Source organism: Podarcis pityusensis (genome assembly GCF_964106645.2).
Source record: "Podarcis pityusensis genome assembly, chromosome: 6".
Classification (NCBI taxonomy): domain Eukaryota; kingdom Metazoa; phylum Chordata; class Lepidosauria; order Squamata; family Lacertidae; genus Podarcis; species Podarcis pityusensis.
Window position 1 is genome coordinate 73,755,145 of NC_138030.1, and position 24,545 is coordinate 73,779,689.

Here is a 24,545-nt window from a genome sequence, read left to right on the forward strand (position 1 = left end):
CCCTTTTACAAGTCCACAACATATGAAAGAACGTCCCCTCCACCTCTTTGCATCTCCAGCACTTATCTGATTCAGACTTATACGTCTTAGCAAGCCTACTCAGAGTTAAATACCATCTGTGAATCATTTTCAGGTAGTTCTCCTTCAAAGAATAGCATGCTGTAAACTTCAAGTCACTTTTCCAGAGTTTTTCCCCCAGAGGTTAAAATCTACCGTATTTTTCACTCTATAAGACGCACCAGACCATAAGATGCACCTAGTTTTTGGAGGAGGAAAACAAAAAAATTATTCTGAATCCCAGAAGCCAGAACAGCAGAGGGATCTGGCTTCTGGGATAGCCTCTTGCTGTTCTGGCTTCTGGGATAGCCGTGTGCAGCCTCTCCCTGGCAGCGGGAGGAAGGCTCCCCCAAGAGCCGCGCTCCCTTTAAAGAGCGCACGGAGCGTGTGTGCGGCTCTTGGGGGCTTTTCCCCTTCTCGGGGAAAAGCCCCCAAGAGCCGCACACATGCTCCACGCGGCTCTTTAAAGGGAGCGCTGAGCAGAGCCTCCCGCCTGCATTCGCTCCATAAGACGCACGCACATTTCCCCTTACTTTTTAGGAGGGGAAAAGTGCGTCTTATAGAGCGAAAAATACGGTATATTGTGTCCTATATTGATTGCCCAGTTTGTCACTGAGGCTTTAACAAGCTCGTCTTTTCTTTCCCAAAGAGAGGTGTTTGTTCCATGGACACTTTTTTATTTTTTTTAATGCAAATTATAGGATTGAATCCATCATGTTCCTATGATAGACAAGTACACTCCTACACATGTTGGCTTATTTGGCTTCCCCCAAATAATCCTGGGAACTGGTATGCTACTCACAATTCACAGCACCCTTAACCAACTACAGTGTCCAGGATTCTTTGATAACATTTTAAGATTGCACCTATACCAGCGTAACAGCACAGCAAAGCTTTGGGATCTTTGCCCTTTTCTCTGTCGGTGCATTTCAGAGTTGATGTTGAAGAAAACTCTTTGCCCACATAGTTCAACGCAAAGTATTTTATTGCTGCAAATCAACAAGACAATTATTCACGTTACGGACATGCAGTTAGGAGATTCTGGTGCATTGTAACCTATACACTGCTAACAAACTAAGTATAGTAACCTCGTCTTAGGAGGTTGAGGTAAAAATGGCAAAGAGACTCAAACCGGACAGAGATCCATGCAAGGCTGCTGGTTGCTTCTGGCTATATATATCAGCCAACATACACACATGCACAAACTCACTTTTCCCTCTGGTGAGAAAGGGGAGGGATGAGTCATGCCAGAATCCTGCAGCCTCAGGCTGTTTCAGAAGGCCCACCACAGCTGGCATCCTAACCCTGAACAGAAATCAGACCCAGGGGAAGGGCAACTTGAGAGACAGACCTAAGCACAGTTAATGCAATTAACACCAACATTTAAATTACACTAACCTTCTTTGGGTCAAGTCATGTGCTTTAAATATATGTTCTGTACACAGCCTGGGGCACCTTTGTGGGTGGTGTGGTAGTCATGTGAAACTGGCACATGGATCCAGCTTTTATTTGCCTCTGATCTCCATTGCTTGCAAAGAGTTCCTCTCTTTTTTTGGAATAATTTTTTACTAGATTTTATAAAGAGAGATACAAAGATTATTATCAGATATTTTTTCTGTCCAAACTGAAACGTTAATCTGAGTAAAACAGAAACATTGTTGCAAAGGTGAAGGAAGGAAGAAAGAAAGAAAGAAAGAAAGAAAGAAAGAAAGAAAAGTTAAGAAACTAAGGAACTTCCGATTCTTCATCTGAATAAACATTTTTCAACTCATCCACTCCAATATAACGGCAAAGAGTTTCTTGCCAACAGAACATGGGTATAGTGGACTCTGAGCTTTCAAAATTGCCTCTGTTCCCCATGGCTCTTGGTAGAGTGATGTTGAGAAATCACTGTGTAGGTACACCAAATTTAGCATTGGAAGTACATTGGTTGTCTCAAACGCACTGTGGTTGCTTCCTAAAAGCCAGCCAGTTTGGATCAGGAACATGGGCCATAGCCAAGGAGGAGGCAGCTGCTCCCCCAATCAATAAAAATACAGTGGTGCCTCGCAAGACGAAATTAATCCGTTCCGCGAGTCTCTTCATCTTGCGGTTTCTTCGTCTTGCGAAGCACGGCTATTAGCGGCTTAGCGGCTATTAACGGCTTAGCAGCTTAGTGGCTATTAACGGCTTAGCGGCTTAGCGGCTATTAATGGCTTAGCGGCTTTAAGAAAAAGGAAACAAACTCGCAAGAACTCGCAAGACGTTTCGTCTTGCGAAGCAAGCCCATAGGGAAATTCGTCTTGCGGAATGACTCAAAAAACGCAAAACCCTTTCGTCTAGCGAGTTTTTCGTCTTGCGAGGCATTCGTCTTGCGGGGCACCACTGTACATAGCAAACTGATGTTCTGCCCCCCGTGACAAAAATCCTGGCCACGCCCATGATCAGGAATGTTTGTTCTGATAAACCCGGTTGCCTGTAAGCTTTTGATGGCAGCACTAGGCATCTAAAAAAGAAAGAAAGCTATATTTGTGGTCATTCAGCTTGAGAGGCAGAAATGTTAAATTGGCATTGATTTATTTTCCCCACAGCCTGCTCTGGATGAAATGTCATGGAGGCTGGCTGACGGCCTTATTCAGTGTTCTTTCAGAAGGAGAATTCACTTTCCTGTTCTTCAAGGGAGGTTTAATCTTGATGCAAACTACTATATATTTATGGCAGATGGGGAAGTCAGTGAAGGTAAGTTTGGAACTGAAAGAAAAGTGACAAAAATCCTTAAGGTTCCTTTACTGGTTATGGACTGTGGTTAGGTAATGGAGCCCTCCTGGAGTGACTTGGAGTCAAATCCGTGTGTGTGTGTAATTTTTATTAAGTTTTCTATTTTACAATTTAAAATATTAATTAAACCTTAGAATATAAATGACTTCCCTTCTTCTCTTTCCATGGTTCAATCTGCATATCGTAAATCCCTGCATATTTTACATAAACTAAACCATTCAGTATTCCATTAATACATCCAGCAAGACTTGTTTACACTGCTGAAATTATCTTAATGCTGCCAATGTTTTCAAGTGTACACAGTTTCTCCCATATATTCAGCAAACATTTCCCAATCTTCTTTAAATGTATGTTCTTCTTGTTCTCATATTCTATATGTTAGACCCGCAAGCTGTGCATATTCCATCAGTTTGAGTTGCCATTCTTCTTTAGATGGGAGCTCGCTCATTTTCCATTTTGCGGCTAACAAAACATGGGTCACAATAGAGGCATACATAAATAGCCTTTTTTGACACCTGGGAATTTCCATCTGAATTATCCTCCCCCCCAAAGGATTCTGGTTTGTTTGTTTTTTTTGAAAAGTACTTTCAAACATTTTTTTCTCAATTCATTATAAATTATTTCCCAATACTCTTTTTACCCTTTTACAGGTCCACCAACTTAGATTCAAATCCTTACTTTGCTGCAAAGCTCACTGGGTGATCTTGAGCCAATCACTAACCTCTTAGCCAAACCTACCTTGCAGTCCCTGTTCCTTGCAGGGTGCAGATAATTCTCCCCACCCTTCCTTTGCCATTAACATGCCATCTGTTCTTCATCTCTTGCGCAGGAGGTATGATCCACAAACACTACAGGCAGCCTCTGATCACAGACGGAAAGTTTAATGTTACGGGACCGGCAAAGGATATTGGAGGATCCCGCTCCCCTCTTCTCATCAAGATCCATGGCAAGCTAATGCTCTGTTTCATGTGCAAGGATGGGCTAGGTCTCCTGTGGTCCAGTGACTTGTAGCTGGGGTGGCGGGGTCTTCTTGCAGCATCTGTAACAGGTGAACTTTCAAAGTCTTGCAGTTCTGTATGGGATGCTAGGGGGGACGACAGAATGCACTGGATGGGACCTCTTATAGACAACACCCTGTGTTTTCTACATGAAAGCTTCTGAGAGGAAGAAGGTCATTTTTTCATCAAACCTTTATTGGCATCGCCAGAATAAATAGGCCAGTGCGATATCATCGCCATTTCAACAGTACAGTCATTTGCCAAAGGGAAGAAGAGGCAAGCAATCTATTTCATCTCTGGGGTCTCCAGCAAGGGCAGGATCCTGTAGTGTACTTCGGCGACAAAAAAATCAAATAGAGGAACTTAGCTTCTGTCTTGGTGAGCTCCTGGTCTCTCCCCTGTAATAAGAAGCGTATAACCTCTGTCGCTGGTTTCCATGTTGGAATACATGGATGGTCTAGAAACTGTTGGCGGAGATCATCATACATTTTACATTTAAGGGCCATGTGAGCTAGAGTTTCCACCAGGTGGGCATCACATGGGCAGATCCTACCTCCTTCTGCCATACCCGCAAACCTACCCCAAAGAAGATTAGAAGGATTAGAATTGAACCTAGCCAGTGAAAAAGCCCTTCTTTCTTGTGGGTAAAACAAAAATTATAAATAATTAAGGTTAAATTCCTGTACCCAAGAGAGTCGAAAATGAAGAGGGGAACATGTTTTTTTCCGCAGCTGAGATTAGTTCCTGGCGATCTATGTCCCACAGCCTAGTTTTTAACATGGCCTTGGCGATTTGGAAAGCCACAGCACCCAGGAGATCCTCTGAAAGTCCAAGTTGCCGTATCTTTGTGCAAAACAGTTGTAGCCCTGAGGAGGGGAAGGAGTCTGACAGAACTTTGCTATGTAAAGCATCTTTGTCTGCTGAAAAACAAATGTTTAGCCAGCGTAATTTTCATACCATCTTTATAGGAAGCAGTGCAAGAACAGCTTCTGATATTTCAGGCTGGGGATGACAGAAACCATAATGGCTCGAAAAGCAGTCTTTGAATGTCTGAAGCCATAAAAGTGAACTTTGATTTGATTTTTAAATTGTGGCTACTTTGCAACTTATAGTTCTTTGCAAGAACCTTTTGTGTCTTCCTTTTCCAGGTGCATTAATGTTCGTTGCATGGATGACCACCGTTAGCATTGGTGTGATCGTTGCCCGATTCTTCAAGCCTGTCTGGCCTAATTCATTGCTGTTTGGAGAAGAGATCTGGTTTCAGGTGGGAGGAAAAGCCAGAAGATGGCAATTGTCTCTATTCAAGTTGGAAGGGATCTCTAAGGTCCTGCAATCCAACCCTCTGCGAGATTTCCCTCAAATCCTTTTGTGTATTCCTTAAGAGCATAGGTTCCATTTTTATTCTAAACACATTGATTTTCTGCCACTATGTTCCTTGTTACTAGAATGAGTCTCTGGATTCTATTTAACTAAGCTATTTTCTTTAAAATACCTAACTTTTTATCGATAGGTCCATCGTGCCCTAATGGTGATGACAGTGCTGCTTACAGGTGCATCTTTCATTCTTCCATTCCTATACCGGGGAGGCTGGAGCGATGTAAGTGACATTACATAAGCTTGATGCTTTTATTCAACAATGTAACTCCCCATGTGTGGCTATGTTAAAAATTTCGTGTTCTGACACTGTTCTTTCCCGTTACCTATAAAAGAGTCACAAAGTTCAGAACCGAGAGCTAAGTTTGTTCTTGATTTGTTATGTAAGATACCTGATGTGGATGACCAAGTGAAAAATCCTGTATTTGCCCTCTGGTATTGGGAAACTTGTGACAAAGTTGCGAGATTTGCAGTCGCTGCCCAAAAATTGAGGAGAATGTTCAGTGAGGATAACATGGTGGGAAGTAAGGATTTAATTGGGAATGAAACATAAATTGTGTTTTAATGTTGTATCTATGTATATACAATGGTACCTCGGGTTACGAACTTAATTCGTTCTGGAAGTCCGTTCTTAACCCGAAGCGTTCTTAACCCAAGATGCACATTTCCTACATAGGCCTCCTGTGGCCCTGGAAGCAGATTGCATTCATATCCCGGGGCAAAGTTCGCAACCCGGGACACCAACTTCTGGGTTTGTGGAGTTCATGAGCAGGACTGTTCGTAACCCGAGGTACCACTGTATTTTATAGGATGCATGTTTCTTTTTTTGGGTGGTTGATATGGCTGTGATGGTTGAAACAACAAACAAACGAACGAACGAACAAACGAACAAACAAACAAACAAACAAACAAACAAACAAACAAACAAACAATTCAGTGCCAGAAGTCTTGGGGTGGCTGGGATGCTTGGATATATATGTTTGGGAGTCATTATCTTGTCTGCTAATATTCATGGCTACCTTGAGAGAGGAGACAGCTAATGATTGATGGTACATGGATGCTTCCAGCTCAATATGTGATAATTCTGGAAAACAATTAACGATTCAAAAATCTGGGGACTTGTCAGTTATTGTGTCTAATATGCTGTAGGTCCGATGCCCTGGGAATTGGTGGGGAGGGACGGAGCAGCGAAGCCACAACCATACTAGCAGCCCCATTGCTGGGGTGGAAGGTGTGTGTGTGTGTGTGTGTGTGTGTGTGTGTGAAGGAGGTAAATTGCTGTGCCAGCCTTCATCCACCCCTCCCCAAAACCTGGTCCAAAGAAGGTTAGGAATGCACCCTAATACAATAGCATAATTGTCTTCGGCATTTGCTCCACAATGAGAGCATTATTATGCTATCTCCTAGTAGCTTGGGGGTCTTTTCTTTGTTCTGGAGTCTTTGTGCATGTGTGTGCTTCTATTTGATACTTGGTAAATAATGGTAATTCTTTTAAAAAATAAAATAAAAGAGTTCTCCCCAAGTCTGGCTTTCTAAGTACGGGAAACGGTCCCTTAAGTACAGTAGTACCTTGGTTCTCAAACTTAATCTGTTCTGGAAGTCCGTTCCAAAACCAAAGCGTTCCAAAACCAAGGTGTGCTTTCCCATAGAAAGTAATGCAAAACGGATTAATCTGTTTTACTATCCAACGAGGCCATAGATCCATAAAATGAAAGGAATAAACAATGTACTGCCGTAACACAATCAGTAGCTGAACTGGGTTCCACACAGTCACAAAAACAAAAAGAAAGAGCCACAAAAACAGAAATGCAAAATAAATCGCAAAAACAGATAGACTTCAGCATCACACTCAAAATGGAAGTGTGGCACTCAAATCGGAAGCGTAACATTCAAAGCATTCAAAACTGAGCACGTTCGGCTTCTGAAAAAAGTTCTCAAACCAGAACACATACTTCTGGGTTTGCAGTATTTGGGTTCCAAGCTGTTAGAGTACCAAGGCTTTTGAGAACCACTGTATTCAAGAACTTGCATAGCATATCCATGCAATGACTATATCCTGCTGTGAAGTGTGGTCTTTGTCAAAAAAGCATTGTTGGAGGGTTGTTCATAACCAAACCCATCTTTTATGCAGCAAGCAGGCTTCCATCCATATCTTGGCTGTACGGTGATGGCACTGGCAATCTTTCAGCCCATTATGGCAGGCTTCAGACCTCCACCTCAAGCACCAAGGTATTCTTGCCTGCTCAAGTTACATAAATATATTCCAGTGAGAGTGCGAGGGACTTACCAGCCGGGTCAAGAGTTTTAAAGGGCAATGATCCTGTGGTTAATGGGTATGGAAACCCCAGACCTGCCCCCTCTTCCAGAAATTTGCAACCCCCAAGTTTGCAGACTCCAGTTACTGCAACCCTAATGAGTGTGTGGTGATGTAATCGTCCCCGTTCTCTTTTCACACCCCGGGCACTGATGGTGTTTGGAATCACGCACTGACTTTTCTTTCCTTTTTCTTTGGGAACAGAAGAGAAATCTTCAACTGGTTACACTGGAGCACGGGCACAACTGCTAGAATATTAGCAGGTGAGTGAATAATTCAATCTAGCCTTATCTAAAATGTTGATTTGTAAGATGGCTAGGGACAATGGGTATTAATTATGCTTTTCTTAAGTTAATTTATGTGGCTTTCTACGAGTGGCAGTCCAATACTTGTAGATCTTGCATTTTGTGATAACTTCACTCTTGCACCCTGCTGACTACAGTGGTACCTTGGGTTAAGTACTTAATTCGTTCCGGAGGTCCGTTCTTAACCCGAAACTGTTCTTAACCTGAAGCACCACTTTAGCAAATGGGGCCTCCTGCTGCTGCCGCGCCGCCATAGCCCGATTTCTGTTCTCATCCTGAAGCAAAGTTCTTAACGCAAGGTATTATTTCTGGGTTAGTGGAGTCTGTAACCTGAAGCGTATGTAACCTGAAGCGTATGTAACCCGAGGTACCACTGTACTTGAAATTGCTTTGGTTTCACATGCAATATCAAATAAATGCACGTTGTTCCGTGACCACAATCTGACCATCACTGGGAGTGGATAGACTACAACTGCTAAACATTGTGTGTGAAGGCTTATAGCTCCTCTAGATAGCCTGTTTGTTGGGTATTCATCCCGACTTGCTTGTCCAAAGTTTACCTATGTCTGGTCTTTATTGGACACTTGTTCTGATTTGCTTACATCTTCCCATTATTCATTTGTTCATCCGACATTTGTCAGTGCATTTCCCTGTCATTTCCAAACTGCAAAGAGTCAATTAAAAAATAAAATAAAAAATGTGTTGTTATGGGTCCACAATGCTTTAAATCCACAAATATAAAATTCAGTGGTCACTTGAATGACTTCTACAAAATGCTGATGTTCTGGAGGAAGCCTTAGTGTCTGTACATTGGAAACCACAGAGGGTATGGAATCTCTTGCTTTATACAAGTGAGCAGGTAGCCTGTAATTATGTGGGACTCTGGGTTGTATTTTTATCATGTATTTTGTTGCTAACCACATTGCAGCAACAAGTTGCAGTAGAGCACTGCCAGTTGAAATTACTTGATCTAATTTTGCTTACTCTCTGTTTTGTAAACCTGGTCCTGTCCTTTAGTGGTGGTAATATTCCTCGGAATGGACTTGCCAGCTCTCAACCTTCCAGATCCATGGGATACATATACAATGATGGGATTTGTAGCTTGGCATGTTGGCACCGATGTTCTCCTAGAGATACATGGCTACTGCCTCATTCACAAAGGTACTGTGACCAATCTCTACTTTAGCTTGCATTGAACACAATGCAGTTGCAAGAAGAGGCAGATATCCTGGCTCATGAAAGAGATAGCTTTACACTGTCTAAATACCTGTTTGCATTATCCTTATCTGCTGTCCCCCCCCTGCAGTTTTCACAATTGCTGTGAAAGCCCCAGGTACATATTTGAGTGGAGAAATGTAACATGATATACCTGATAAAATAATTTTTATTCAGGAGCAATAATATGGCAGGAGGGATGCATATCGAAACTAGCCCATCACATACCTCCTTTGCTTATCAGTTTGAAGAGAGATGGGTTTGAAGGGCAAAGAACTGCTGATTGATTTACTTTATGGATCAGGTTCTGAGGCTGAGATGGTAAATGCTCCTGACACCAGGGGAGCCCATGGATAAGCAGGCATTTGAGCTCTGTTCTCCTGGGACCAAATGGAAATCTCTGTCCACACTTCTCTCCCCTGCCCTCTTGTGTCTTCCATTGGACGGCCTTTCCCAGCTTGTGGCCTTCCAGCTATTGTTGGACTCCCAACTTCCATCAATCTCAGCCAGCATGGCCAATGGAGTGTCACAGCTTCCGCACACCTCCTGTAGAGTCTCTTGTACTAGAACAAGTAAAGTGTGTTCCAGAATGGAACCATGTCAAGGACAGCATCCCCACTTCTCCATCAGAAGGTGCTCATTTCAAACAGTGTCTTCATCTCAAATGAACGAGCGGCACCCCCTTTATTTTGAACTGGTGGATGAAGCTCAACAGGCACAATCTAAAACAGGGCTGCTTAAAGATCTATTGTGTCCACTGGATTGTGTGTGGTGTCTTTTAAGATAATCTGGTAAATGACCAGAAACATATAGGGTAGAGTGTAGCTCTGATCTAGATCTGTAGGCACGGTTTTAATTTTAGAATTTGCATTTTGGGGGATTATATATTTTTATCTTCTACACTGCTTTGATGGCTTCAGGCTAAATAAAAATCAACCGTGAAATTTTTATTTTGCAGTTCAAGTGTTGGAAGATGATAGGATACAGATTCTGCAGTCCATTACAACGGCAGAGGCACAGGTAAGTATAGAATGCATGCGAGAGGATAAATATAGGCATATATATTTTTTCTGAGCATGGAGCTGCCTCCTAAGAACTATACTACTTTCAGGGTGTAAGGCTAGCTCATTTGAATGCTCCCATGTGCTTTTAAGCGAAAAGCAAGCTAATGGCTAGCCTTTTGCACAAGCTTCCTTCTTCCATTCCCATCTCCTTGATGTATCATGTGCAGGGGGTTTCTCTTTCAATGGGGAAGCGTTTGGAATGTTGCCCCCCCCCCCCATTTGTATCCTGTAGTGGTACATTCCAGAGCAGCCTTTCCTAACCTGTGGCCCTTCAGATGTTGCCAGTCCACAATTCCCATTATTCCTGAGTTAGATCCACTTCACATTTAAAGCCGAATCTGTCCAGTTCACTTTCTGAAGCAGTGTGTGAACCAAAACAGAGTTATCCTTTGAAATTCACACTTATCCAAATTTTGTGATGTAGTTCCCCAACCAAACAATGCTTTACAGAAATACATAGACTGGGGGAAGGTGTGTGTAAAAATGAATATGTTAGTGAAATAACAAATAAAAATAAATGATATTAAGGGAAATTGCTTGCAAAAATGTGTAAGTTAGTCAAACCTTCATATAAAAATGTGTTTATTAGGAGAAAGTCCTACTAAGATTTTGATAAATTTTCATGAGGGTTTTAAATATATATATATATATATATATATATAATCAAATTTCTGCCAAATAGGGACAATTTTAGAGTGGAAAAATGAGAAACTGAGACAACTGGAAATGTTGTCTACCCCTACACCTGACCATTGGCTTTGCTGGCTAGGGCTGATGGAAGTTGGCATCTGATGGGCCAGAGTTTTCACCATAGCTGTCAACTTTTTCCTTTTCTTGTGAGGAATCCTATTCGGAATAAGGGAATTTTCCTTAAGAAAAGGGAAACGTTGACAGCTATGGTTTTCACATAACTGCCGTATATCATCTCCACTCCTTATTTTTGCCAGGGCACCATGCTGGAGAAGGCTAGACTGGTAGGCACATGCCTTTTTTTCTGAACTGACTCAGCATTTTCACAAATGGTTGCATTCTCAGTGTTTCCCTTTCTCTCTTTACAGGGGCATACATTTAAAAAGACAGTGCTGTTCATCTACATTAGTGGCAATGTGGCATTTCTCATCACCTTCCTGACAGCAATTGTAAAAGTATGACAAAGAAGAAGCCTTTAATACTCTGAAGAGCTTGCAATAGAACTGTTGGAGATGTGTCTTGCTGAAGTTCATAGCAGAAGGACGATCTGTAACGTAAACACTGCCAATTTGGGATTTAAGAAACCTGGTCCTCGTTATACAGCCGTTGCAGGGCAGAATTAGACTTTTCTTGGCAAATACGTTGTCCCAACCTGGTCAGAACTGCCTTGGTCTCCAGCACGACTAAACGCCTCCCTTCAACATTTGTCTATCTGGGTCCTGTAGATTCATCGGTCACTTCAAGGCTCAAGGGAGAGCTTCCATTTGAGAAGTTGGCCTTTCTTGTTCCAGGGTTGCCATTGATTTGAAATGGACTGCCTGCCATTGCACTTGATCAGCTTTCTGTCCGTCCATCTAATAGGTCAACGTGTTCATGTTATTCCTAGCTAGTCTCCACCTGCAACTACCACCATTATGACATAGGAGCTCCATATGCTCATGGTCTATCTATAGGCTAGCTAGAGGATGGTTAAAGGTCTACACATCCCTCTCCCCAGCCTGCTTCTAACCTGAGGATGGATGCAGATAGTCATTGTCTCAGTGTGATGAAGAATAATGGTCTACCACTAAAGGCTGGATTACAGACTGCAAGGTATTAGTTTTTAAGGATGCCTCATCCATAGGGATTTCAGCAGTTATATTTGGAAACAATTTTGTGAGTCGAGAGGGATCGAGAATGGAAGCCAGTTAGGGGCCAGATGTCATTTGGAACAACTTATTTCAGGCATCAGAAATCCCAAGGATTGTGTTTGACACAAACGTCTTGGATTTGTAGCTCTGTTGGAAGACTATATGGTGTTAAGGGTGGGGGGAAAACAGCTCTGGTGGAGATCTAACTGCCCTTTCTCCTTTGAAGCAACCAGTGTTCTTGTAGATTACATCTCTCTCCTCACTCTGAGTTTCTTTAACAGGTAACTAGTAGCTGTACCAGAAAGCTCTCTAGAACTAGTGCCAACATTTGTTTAAAGAATGATTGGCACATATATATATATAAATATGTGTGTGTATGAAAAAAACTGTCAACCTGCAGGCTCTGGGTGAAATCCAATTATCCATTGGATGTCACTGCAAACAGCAGAGGTAGGTGGGTGATTTTTTGACAATGCATCACTTTCCTACTCTAGATGGTGTGGGTCCCTCAAGAATAGCATGGAAGATGCTGCCGGTGGGAGGTAGAGGTGCAGGATGAGCAAAAATAATCTGTCCTCATCCATTTGCAAAGGTTGCTGCTAGATGAAAAGCTCTTCCCACGGGCAAAAGGATGCAATTGGATTCCACCCATTGTGGTTCATGTTGTCTTCCACACTGGATTGAAATAACTGGATTTCTTACTCCCTGTCCCCTTGACCCTTTCCTTGCTTTCCCTACCTGCTACACCCTGCACAAATCAAGTGTGAGACCACCTGCACTGATTTTATAGTTGTGCATTACATTCCAGTGCTTCATTTTTTTATCCTATTATGAGAGTGTGAATTGCATAAATTAAAAGAGTTGCTTTGTGTACTCTGTGTACTTTTTTCTTGATACTTATATGAAGAAGCCATCTCAGTTTGTCCAGAGGCAAGTGCCATCCACACATGGACTTGTATTTTCAGGTGTCCCTGAATCACTGTCTGAAAGTTAATGAAATGGGCAATTAAAGAGAACCCCTGGCCTCTCGCCATAACTATATGTATTACTTATGCATTCCAGCAGGCTAATCTGCTTGCCAAATTCTCTCTCTCTCTCTCTCTCTCATTGTCTTTGACCTGTTTGTAGGGAAGATGCAGTCTTGCTGCACTTGGCATTTTCATATAAAACTCTTGGATGCACAGCTGAGCCACTGGGACTGTCACTTCTACTGCTGAGACACTGTGGGGTGCTCTTGCTCAGAGTTTAATCATGGTTTAAGTTTAAATGATTGCCAACTCAAAGAAATGAAACAGCCCACAAGCACAAATCTCAATGTTTATCAGAATAGAAATCTGTGCTTTGAAAGCACAATGCCCAAACAAAATTTCAACTATTTTAAATATTTTTTTGTACACATACTTCAGCCTGTTGTCTCCAGAAATTCTCCAAATCAGCAAGTCTTGCCCATTCTGTTCTCTGTCCTGTTTGTGGCCCAGGCTGAGTTCTTGTGCAGCAGATAGCTATGACCTGAAGCAGAGAACTTTCCTTCTAGCAAATCCTTATGCTGGAGCATGATTTGTTGTGATTTTTTTCTTAACTTCTTGAGAACTTTGGCCATGTAGACCTCTACCAGTCTGAAAATGTGTTTAGCAGAGGCGCTGGAGGAAAAATGACCATAGTGGTGCAGGGAAGCGCTGTCTAATCTGAAGTGGCTAATGGGACAATCCTAACCATGACTATACAGCAGTAAATCCTATTGAATTTAATGGGGCTTATTCCTAGGTCAGTGGGAGTCTGTAACTATGGAGTGGAAAAGTGACAGATGGATGTAAGCATAAGATGGTGGAAAAAAACCACCTTAAACCCAGCTTGTCGGTCTCTCTCCCACCCACCCCATAACAGACTTTTGACCTCCCCCCGCCCCAATTCTGAATGAGGAAATGCGATGGGGTTGACACAATGCAGGATGCATTGAGCATGAGTACATTAGCAGAGAGTGGCAGCGCTTTCCATCTCTAGTAGGTGTTTTACATATGCATGATGCCTTCACTTTTGAAGCTGCAAACACACTTGGGCAAGTACTGTTAACCATATAAATATCTTTCTAAAGTCTCTGCTCTTGCCATTTCCATGGTCCACAGCTGGCAGGTTGGTGACAGTGGGGCCAGGTGGGATTGTACATAGGTCAAGGCTATTTGTAGTTCAGAGAACTGGCCCTGCTACTGTCAGAAGTAGAAATCTATCTTCCGGCACCCCTAGTCGCCCTGTGGGAGATGAATGAGGCCTGACAAAAGCTGTTGGTTAGAGTATGTAGTTCACCTTGCCAGGATTTTCCTTAACAAGAACCAAAAGAACACATGGAGATAATCTCTAGGGAAGATGGTGGGTTTGGGTAGTAGTAAACATCCTGAAGTGTCATAGTCCCACTTCAGATCTCGTGATTTATGGAAATGTACAAATCATGAGCTGTGACACTCCATCCACAATTGGTAAGAATAGGAAGATATATTCTTGCTTGTGTGGTTGGGTTTAGAGAATGATCTGAATAGGAAACAGCCAACCCTCACTCAATAAATGGGACTCTTATGGGTGCAGCCTTGTTAAAGATACTGGCTCTTAGCTTCCAATTACATAGTCATAGCATTTATTAGAAATGTCCCATTTGTTATCAGAAATTTCTGAAGGCACTTGAAGTTAAATTCATATGGATTGGGTTGAGTAGCTGGAAGCACAACTTGCGGTCCATTCACTTTCCTGCAGGGTGCCATTATTCTTATGTATGCTTCTTTCGAATAGGCGAAAGCCGTTAAAGCCCGAAGTGTAGAAAGCTCTTCTTCTGCTTCACATCACACCAGCAGATACTTAGTATTTATACCACTGCAGCTCCTAAATGACTTTTTTGCCCAGTTTTGCCATTCTCATTCTCAGAGCTGCAACATAAATAAATAAAAAAGTCACAAATTCCATGCATTATCCAACTTCTAAATCTAACTTTTAAAGAGAATTGCACTTACCTCAAATGGTTAGGTCCAAGAGAGCATTGTTTTAGAAGAGTTAAAAATCAGAAGTTATTAAGGTGCAGAGAGACAACAGCATAGATGGCAGGTGAAGGAAGAATGGGCACTAAAATATCTTGCATGGCTGTCAAAGTGGTCATTGATCTGCCCTCTGACCTGCTGGACACTTGACAGTAAACAATATGCCTTTTAATTTCTCAGTTGAGAATTCTGTTCACTCTGAAAGCATTGCGCTCCCGCCACTGGTTTGGGAAGTGATGCGTGCACAATGCTAGATTCATATGTATCTTGCCATTTCTTATGAAATACTGGATTTTAAGGCATTTGGCCACCAAGCCAACTTCATTCCAAGTCAAGAAAAAGAGTGACCTTGCTGTGTTTTTTAAGCCAGGAAATGTTTCCATACGGCCTTTGTTCACTAATTACACGTTGGGCCTTGTAGGATCTACTTTAATAAAAAAATCAAAACTCCACAGTCTAGAACCAGAATCAGGTGCAAGGAGTTGGGTTTGAAAAAGTTTGAAGGCTAAAAACTTCATGGACTGTACTGCAGGAGGCGCCACCATTTCCATTCTGGCCTGTTGACACTTGTGCCTGTTTTCCTTCCTTGGTACGAAACTCTTATCTGACACACACACACACAGTTACAAAGGCTGCCCCTTTTGTTTAGATTTTTAAGCGCTCCCTTCCTCCAATGCGAAAGGCATCCACGAATGCTTCCCTGGACTACTGGGCCTTCCCCTGACATGGCACAGTGGCACTGACTTCAGGGATTTTTGTAAGATGGGTTTTGACAAGGAACAAGTAAATAAAATAGATCTGAGAACGCCTCTATTCCCTTCTCACAAGCAGCTCTTTGTTAGTTTGCTACCTTGCCCTACAGCTGGTCTTCCTGGCTTTGTTTTCTTTGAGGGGCAAGCAGGATAATTAGGAGACTGTTTGGGAAAATTACTCATTTCCTAGCATTCTCCGCTTACTCCGTATGTGGCGAGGCACAGTAACAATGCATGGGAAGAGGACCAAAGCAGCAAGAAGAACTACTTGGCTTCAGCAGTCGGGACAAGTTCTGCAGTCAGGGAACAGTGTGCTCCAGGCTAGCTTAGATTAATATGAATTCCATTATTCTACTATGGAACTCATATTTGGAGGGGTACTATTGGCAGGTGGTGAGCGCCTGAGCTGAATGTGCTGCAATGCGTTCCAAAATTTTAACACAAAGAGATAGATCACGAAAAGCTGGCTCCGTAAATGCCATTTAAGCTGGAAGACATAAAACAGGCAGGACTCATGATCCCATAACACAACACAATGTCATGTATGGTGGCTCATCTGTGGCTTGATTAATGTTCTGTTTTTGTCAACTGCCTTGAAAACAAAGATGGAGCGAAGAGGGGGAAGTTTGTAAAACAGACCGGCAGGCTTCAATACATGTGCAGGCCTGCCTAAGTTCAAAGCCCATTGAAATAAATCTGTTGGGTGCTAAATCCATTTATATTGAAGTGGCGCTGTGGGTTAAACCACAGAGCCTAGGACTTGCCGATCAGAAGGTCGGCGGTTCGAATCCCCGCAACGGGGTGAGCTCCCGTTGTTCAGTCCCTGCTCCTGCCAACCTAGCAGTTCGAAAGCACCTCAAAGTGCAAGTAGATAAATAGGTACCGCTCTGGCGGGAAGGTAAACGGCGTTTCCGTGTGCTGCTCTGGTTCGCCAGAAGCGGCTTAGTCATGCTGGCCACATGACCCGGAAGCTGTCTGTGGACAAACGCCAGCTCCCTTGGCCTATAGAGCGAGATGAGCGTGCAACCCCAGAGTCGGTCACGACTGGACCTGATGGTCAGGGGTCCCTTTACCTTTACCTTTATACGTTTATTATTTTTGTTAGTGGGATCTCCTTTGTGCAACTGCATGCATAGTCACAGGATTAGTCCTAAATTAAGTCAACAGATGTAAACTGTTATAAATCCAAATAATTCAGCTTTACTTCTTTGGGGGATCAGGTCTATATGATGCAGTTCACACTGGGTGAACCCAGTCCTTTATTCCCCCAACAGAACTATTACCAGAAGTTTGAAGTACTTGGATTTGAGGTTGTTGTGTTCTAAGAAGCATACAGAATACAAAAAGTTTCTAGCAAGGAGGAGAGTGAAAGCAGAATGAAAGTAATCATGCAAACAGGTTAGAAAATGTAACACCTTTTTATTTTAAAGACAGACAGACAGACAGACAGAGGTTAGATAAAAGAATTGGATTTTAGTCATACTAACTATTTTTTTAAAAAACTAAACAAACCAACCAACCAACCAACCAACCCACATACATCCAAATCAAGCAGGCTAAGAAAAGATATCAAAACTTGCATAAATACATTTCAAGTGAAGTGGCCAATGTTAAATCAAGGTTAAAGTAAAGCAAACCTGTTCAACCAGCCTTTCTGTGTTAAGGTGCAAGGTACATTATACGGTACAAAGTTGGGAGAACAGAGAGAGGCATGACTGAGCTCCAGAAATGGAGACGCAGAATAGGAAGAAAGGCTATTATTTACTACTGAAATGCAACCATTTTTCTCACACGCCATAGGAACAAGGAGATAACATTTTAATCAGTGTTTCCAAGTTGCACTTGACGTACAAAGATCTGTATCTGATTTATACCAGCCCTATCTGCAGCTTAAAAAAATTTTTTTTGGCTGCTTGTGCACTTAGGTCCTTCAGTGTAGCATGGTTAACATTGTTAACACTTGAATGAAAGTGTTAGAACATAGGAGAAATGGGTTAGATAGTCTGTATTAGTCAGCTCTGAGGTGTAGAGATGCCAAGAGGAAGCAAGGAAGGAACGAAGGGAGAAAGAGAAGTAGTCAGTCTGTCACATGAGAGTGCAACAGTGTCGTGACTTGCCCCTTTTTTTACCTGTTAAGGAGGGATCCTCTGTTCCATCACCTGATAACCGGCTATCGATCTGACCATTGTAGGTAGCACAGCTTAGACTTTCTTCTTGCTCCTTGAGCGATATGGAATTTTTATAAGGCGACACATTTACACCGTCACTGGTGGTTTTGCTGGGGTTTGTCTGTGGAATTGCACTTGTTTGGTTGGAGGTCTGGTAGACCTGGCTAGAAGGACCAACTGGATGATACAAAGGCTTTCCAGCTCGACTCTCCTCCTTGCTGTCCTCTTCTTCACCGTCATCGTCAATGACGACGAGTTCTGCATGGATAAGTCCATCATACCCACAGACAGTTTTATTCAGTTCTTCATCGTCCACATGCTGGTAACCCATGAAAATCATTGTAACGGGTTCGGTATCATCCACGTAACACGGCACAGCTTGGACCACACTATAACTAGAACCTTCATCACTTTCCAGAGTTCCTGAAGGAGGCCTTTCATGGGTACTTACAGAGTTTCTGAATTTTATACCTTGTTGGTTCTCTCCCATCTTCTGATAGGGTTCAACAGCCTCTTGTAGAATTTCTCTTTGAATGTTAGTTGCCATCTTGTTTGGGGGGCTAATCTGTGGTGGGCTTCGTGTTCGTTGAAGGACCGGAGAGTGAGAATTGTGCCGATAGCTCTTGGAAGAATCTAGGCCATTTTCTTTAAATGGTTGCTCTTTTTTATAGGCAGGTTCCTTATAAAAACAGTCCAGGCTGTTTGTCTTGTTTTGAAGAGCTCCTTTTTGGCTATTTGGTCCCTGGACTAACTTATCATTCTGGGGAGTTGTGGGCCTGCAAAACTGGTTTGCATATACTGGTTCATGGTATTCAGTGGGAGACTTGGATTGTTTCTCCGTTGCCTGCCTCAAGAGGTCCTCCACTTCAACAGGCGCAAGGTCATCTACTTCCTTGTTTGTGACACTTCCATTGGAACACACTGCATAGACCGACTTTCTGCCGTCATCGTACACTTTCACTCCTGCGCCCTTAAATTCCTCTGACGGTAGTGGTATTGTCGACAAAACTGTGCTTTCTCCAGTCTTCAGGTCTTTTTCAACTTTAATTTCCATAGCAAACAATGCTGCATTGGAAGAAATAAGAGTCCTTTATAAAGCAAAGTAACACAAGTGCTAAAGATATATACAAATGCCAATAATACGATAAATTAGGGCTCTTTGCAGACGACCTAATGGTCGAACACCAGACCCCATAAACACAGCAACCTCCTTATCAGAGAACTCAACACATTTGCAATGGTGTCGGGCCTACAGGTAAACTTTGCAAAGTCTGAGGCTGTGTGCCCCATACCCCAAAATAATTTGCCAACGTCACCAAGATAAAACTTTGCCGCACCAAGTTCAGATACTAGGGGTACAAATAAGCAGAAACCTCAACAAATTATACCTCCACAACTACAACCCCTTGTGGCAACAAATCAACAAAGACCTGAAGAGATGAAACAACACCAACTTCACTCTCTCAGACAAATGTTAATGTTAATAATAATAATAATAATAATAATAATACAGTGGTACCTCAGGTTAAGTTCCGGAGGTCCGTTCTTAACCTGAAACTGTTCTTAACCTGAAGCACCACTTTAGCTAATGGGGCCTCCTGCTGCCGCTGCGCCGCCGGAGCACGATTTCTGTCTCATCCTGAAGCAAAGTTCTTAACCAGAGGTACTATTTCTGGGTTAGCGGAGTCTGTAACCTGAAGCGTATGTAACCTGAAGCGTATGTAACCCAAGGTACCACTGTAAAAATAATATTATGCTAGGTCACAAGAACTTGCACATGACAGCAGCAGGCGGTTATTTTAGAACATGGGGCACCAGCAGTTTCCTGTGGAACATGTCGAATAATTTCAAGCAATGCATGCAGGGACGCAGGGTATGATAGATTCTTCTCCAGCTGCTATTTTTCTTACTTGTAATGCTCTCCCTGCAACTGTTTTTCTCCTGATGGAGCTCGAAGACTGGAGGCAAGCCCCGCTGCTCTTAAAAGCACCTGGGAAGTATGTTTTGGAGTAGGGAAAGTGCAGGCACGAAGACTGAGCACGTCTTTTCTATCCCTTATATTGTTTCTTGTCTGGTTTCAATCACCCTGAGCCTACCCTATGTAAGTCCAGCACAACCCATGCTCCAGGAAATGGCTTTTGCCACTGTCACATGCAGTTAGCCTCTGTGATAACTGGGGTCACAGATGGTTGGAGGAAGACATCAGATATCTTAGGATCCACTGGCAGAATACACTGCTACTTGGGAGGAGATTTTGAGCCCAATGGATTGGAGGCGCTAAGGAGGAGTTCATGAGAAATACTGAGAGCTTTCCCTCTCCTTTTTCCAGCCCTCTCCCTATCTTTTCCTTGCTGGTTTGAGCTATATGCCGCCTGTCCTTTAAAGACTAGAGAGGCAGCTCTCGGTCTTACTGTTCGGCTACCTGCAATGGTTTCAAGCAAGGATGGGGGTGTGGAATGGAGGTCCAAACAAACAGCTGCTGTAATACTGTGGGAGAAAAGCAATGACAAACCTAGACAGCATCTTAAAAAGTAGACCTAGCCAACAAAGGTCCGTATAGTAAAAGCTATGGTTTTCCCAGTAGTGATGTGTGGAAGTGAGAGCTGGACCATAAAGAAGGCTGATCGCCGAAGAATTGATGCTTTTGAATTATGGTGCTGGAGGAGACTCTTGAGAGTCCCATGGACTGCAAGAAGATCAAACCTATCCATTCTTAAGGAAATCAGCCCTGAGTGCTCACTGGAAGGACAGATCCTGAAGCTGAGGCTCCAATACTTTGGCCACCTCATGAGAAGGGAAGACTCCCTGGAAAAGACCCTGATGTTGGGAAAGATGGAGGGCACAAGGAGAAGGGGACGACAGACGACGAGATGGTTGGATAGTGTTCGCGAAACTCTGGTCCATGGGGTCATGAAGAGTCGGACACGACTAAATGACTAAACAACAACAACAATATAGACTTAAGCAACTTACATCCATTGCTTTCAGTGAGTCTGTTCAGAGTATGTCTTAGTTGGACATCACCCACTGATTTCTCAAAACATGCCAAGAAAATAACTACTTGAACAGGGAAATGAAGAGAATAACTACTTCTTTTCCCTGGGAAAAGTTTTTGGCCACTCCATTAACTCGACTTCTTCTCTCTAACGAGGCGGTCCTCTCTTGGACCAACCTGGGTTCCCAAGGAGATGTCGTCATCTCCTGCTGCATGACAAACTTCACCTGATGTTGGGAAAGATTGAGGGCACAAGGAGAAGGGGACGACAGAGGACGAGATGGTTGGACGGTGTTCTCGAAGCTACCAGCATGAGTTTGACCAAACTGCGTGAGGCAGTGGAAGACAGGAGTGCCTGGCGTGCTCTGGTCCATGGGGTCACGAAGAGTCGGACACGACTAAATGACTAAACAACAACCATTTCCCTCTCTGCGAAAAGCCAGAACAGATTGGTGGGTTATCTGTGTTCTGGTGGCAATAGGGCTGAGCTTGTAAATCAACGTTACAAATAAATTCAAGACAGGAAGTCGTTCTACTAGCCTATCTGGGCACACGTACACCTCTAAGGCATTGCCTGAAAAACAGAAAGCACCAATTCCTCAGGAAGGACCAAAGCTCAGGGGTAGAGGGATAAATCATCTGACTTGGTTTAAGGCAGCTGGGATACTTTGGCCTCTGGCGTGATTCAGCAAGACTTATTTTTTTAAGCAGTGCTGCTGAAGAGCAAGAGCCTGCCCTACTCGTGGCAATGGATAAGCAGAGCTGAGACAACAATTTCCATTCCTGCTACTGGGATAACGTGCAAGTTTGATATAGCACAATAAAGTTAAGGTAGACAATGACACTCATTGGACCTCATGTTCTTCTGCCAACTTGCAAGGTTTGAGGAAACAAAAGGGGCAATTAAGGGAACATCTTCCAGCTTGTCATTTTGGCTCTCGCTAAAGATCAGCCATGGGGTTGAGCTTGAATTTCTGTGTCGGTATCTGGAAGGCACTGGTTTGCGTTCAGTCTTTGCCAATGCTCCAGGGCAAGCTCTGGGCGTTTCAAAATGTTTGCGAATTAAAAACCTGCCCATCCTCTCCTTTCAGCATTTGAGATATTCGGGAACATGGAACAGATATAGCTAGCAGTATTCTGGAAACAAGGTGTCTTTGACAAGGAAGAATAGTGTGCTCACCATCACACTCTTTTCTTGGCAAACGAAGCACACGCAGAACTCATGCAAAACAAAATAGAACAAACAAAACAACATTGTGTGTAGCCAGTGCCACACATCCTCAAATATATGCAGTGGTACATTGGGTTAAGTACTTAATTCGTTCCGGAGGTCTGTTCTTAACCTGAAACTGTTCTTAACCTGAAGCATCACTTTAGCTAATGGGGCCTCCTGCTGCTGCCGTGCCACCGCTGCATGATTTTTGTTCTCATCCTGAAGTAAAGTTCTTAACCGGAGGTACTATTTCTGGGTTAGCGGAGTCTGTAACCTGAAGCGTAAGTAACCTGAAGCGTATGTAACCCAAGGTACCACTGTATATCTCTTATGAGAAAAGTCTGTTTAGAAGTTTAGTCAAATGCATCAAACCCTGGAGAGCACTACAGGTCGAAGTAGACAATACTGAGCTACATGGACTAGAAAAAAAAGATCTGTGTCTCTCTCTGTGTTCTATCATCTATCTATCATCCGTCTATCTATCTATCTATCTATCTATCTATCTATCTATCTATCTATCTATCTATCATCTATCTATCTCTATCATCTATCTATCTATCTATCTATCTATCTATCTATCTATCTATCATCTATCTAATCTATGCATATTTATTTCAAATACACATTTCATTTCCTTTTAGATGTACCCCATTTTAGATGTACCCCATTATAAATCTACACCCTTTCTTTAACTGCATTGCTGAATTTTACCTTTTCGCTTTTCTTCATCATCCTCTGCTTCTAGATGCCCTGTCCTTTTAAGTGCAGAAGGCCTGAAAGATTTTGGAAGGTCAGGTATGTTGGCATAAATGTAGTCAGGTGGCTCTATGAAAAGAGAGAATGGTTAATACATAACCACTTTTACTCTAACGTTAGGCACAAATAATGTAAAATTCTAGGCTTCTGAGTGAACATACCTTCTTTAGTCTCTACTTTTTCCACCTTCACAGACTAAGAAAAAAGAAGAAGCAAGTATTGTAAATAACCACCAGTAGGGTTGAAAGTGTCACAGCTTGTCAACCACACAGCTACAGAATATGTAGCGGCAGTGGAATATATATGTGTGTATATGTATATTTCTGTAAATCGCTACACCATATCCTCCATATATATACAACATTTCCTCAGGGACCGCCTCTCTCCATATGAACCTTTCTGGACCCTGAGATCATATTCTGAAGCCCTTCTTCGTGTGCCTCCTCCACTAAAAGTCCAGAGCGTCTCAAAACAAGACTTGGTCTTTTCTGCAGTGGCCCCCCAACTGTGGAAGTCTCTTCCCTGGGAGACTTGCCTGGCCCCTTTGTTACATATATTTAGGTCCCAGGCAAAAACGTTCCTCTTTAACCAGGCCTTTGGCTAATTGACAACTGATGCCCTTTTATAATGTGTTGGGGAGGGGGGATAATTGGGTTGTTTTTGTCTTTATTTTTATTATGTATTTTTGTGATTTTATCTTGTGAATGGCCCTGAAACCTGTGGGTATAGGACTGTATACAAATTTAATAAACATCAAAAAGAAAAATAATTTTGCTGGGTTATTAGTTAAGGTATTTTACCTTCCTATGAGGCATATGCAATTGGTCAATATATTTGTCATTCCTGGGTGTGATGGCAACTGTTCTTGCAAGATAACATTTCGTCTATGTTCTCTGCCTTGCCACATCTTCAATTAGACCACTCTGGGGCAATGGATGGCAGAAGCTTCTCTCTACAAAAGCGATTGCATAATACCCCTTTGGGCCTATTTGACTTTCAGGACACGTTGGCAAGCTTGCGTGTTTGTTCAGTCTTTGACTGAAGGGTGAATAAACATAGAGAGCATTTTTCCTCTCTGAGGTTAGGCTCCCCCCTCCCTCCATATGTTCTTGATACTCTGCCAACGTAGATATACAGTCAACAGTTAACCCTGAGCTATTTTTAATGCTAAAATAATGCTGTAGTTCAGAGCACAAAGTGCAAATATCCCAATACTAGGATTAGGGTATAAATGTGATGCAACATTTCCTGTGGCAATCTCGACATAACATATCTCGATAAATCTGCATGTTTTGGAGGGGCTTGACCACTGTGAGTTTTAGTCGCTCCTATTTCCCCCTGCTGAACTTCACATTGGAGCTCTGTGACATTTCCTTGCCTTCATCCCTGCCTCCCCCTCAATTGATTATTTTTGCAAAGCGACAGAGATCAGTAGCAGGACTTTAAAATTAGACACTGACCTTTATAATATCTTCTGTGGTTCTTTCTACCGATTTAAGCTTCTTCAGTATGGCCTTTTCTTTAGCTGAGATGGCCAGTTCTTCTTTCTCAAGGTCCTCAATTTCTTTTTCAAGTCTGCATTATGTAGAATATTTGGAGAAGCAAGGGTTAATGGTGCCAACTGGTTTGGTAAAGCTACGAAAAATCTCCGAAAATATCCCCACGAGGACTGAGCATGCTCAGTGACCATGGAATACTGCAGAAAACTATGTGGGAGGAGGAATGAAATGAAGTATC

The 24,545-nt window shown here is 42.7% G+C and overlaps 2 protein-coding genes across 7 annotated transcripts in view; one reads left to right on the forward strand and one right to left on the reverse strand.

Moving 5' to 3' along the window:
* LOC308478680 (ferric-chelate reductase 1-like) overlaps positions 1-12,777 on the forward strand; it is a 38,956-nt gene extending 26,179 nt beyond the window's left edge. For all 5 annotated transcript variants that reach the window (XM_081008665.1, XM_081008662.1, XM_081008661.1 and 2 more), the window contains 9 exons: positions 2,628-2,775; positions 3,644-3,760; positions 4,961-5,076; positions 5,323-5,409; positions 7,318-7,415; positions 7,705-7,763; positions 8,823-8,966; positions 9,979-10,040; positions 11,143-12,777. In XM_081008665.1, coding sequence (XP_080864791.1) covers positions 2,628-2,775; positions 3,644-3,760; positions 4,961-5,076; positions 5,323-5,409; positions 7,318-7,415; positions 7,705-7,763; positions 8,823-8,966; positions 9,979-10,040; positions 11,143-11,235 — 924 coding nt within the window. In that variant the 3' untranslated portion in view covers positions 11,236-12,777. The remainder of the gene's footprint in view (positions 1-2,627; positions 2,776-3,643; positions 3,761-4,960; positions 5,077-5,322; positions 5,410-7,317; positions 7,416-7,704; positions 7,764-8,822; positions 8,967-9,978; positions 10,041-11,142) is intronic.
* Positions 12,778-14,513: 1,736 nt separating this feature from the next.
* The window catches only part of PALMD (palmdelphin), a 57,136-nt gene continuing 47,104 nt past the window's right edge, over positions 14,514-24,545 (reverse strand). For both annotated transcript variants that reach the window (XM_081008702.1, XM_081008703.1), the window contains 5 exons: positions 24,269-24,383; positions 22,970-23,003; positions 22,764-22,877; positions 17,806-18,909; positions 14,514-14,816 (listed from right to left, as the gene is read on the reverse strand). In XM_081008702.1, coding sequence (XP_080864828.1) covers positions 14,773-14,816; positions 17,806-18,909; positions 22,764-22,877; positions 22,970-23,003; positions 24,269-24,383 — 1,411 coding nt within the window. In that variant the 3' untranslated portion in view covers positions 14,514-14,772. The remainder of the gene's footprint in view (positions 14,817-17,805; positions 18,910-22,763; positions 22,878-22,969; positions 23,004-24,268; positions 24,384-24,545) is intronic.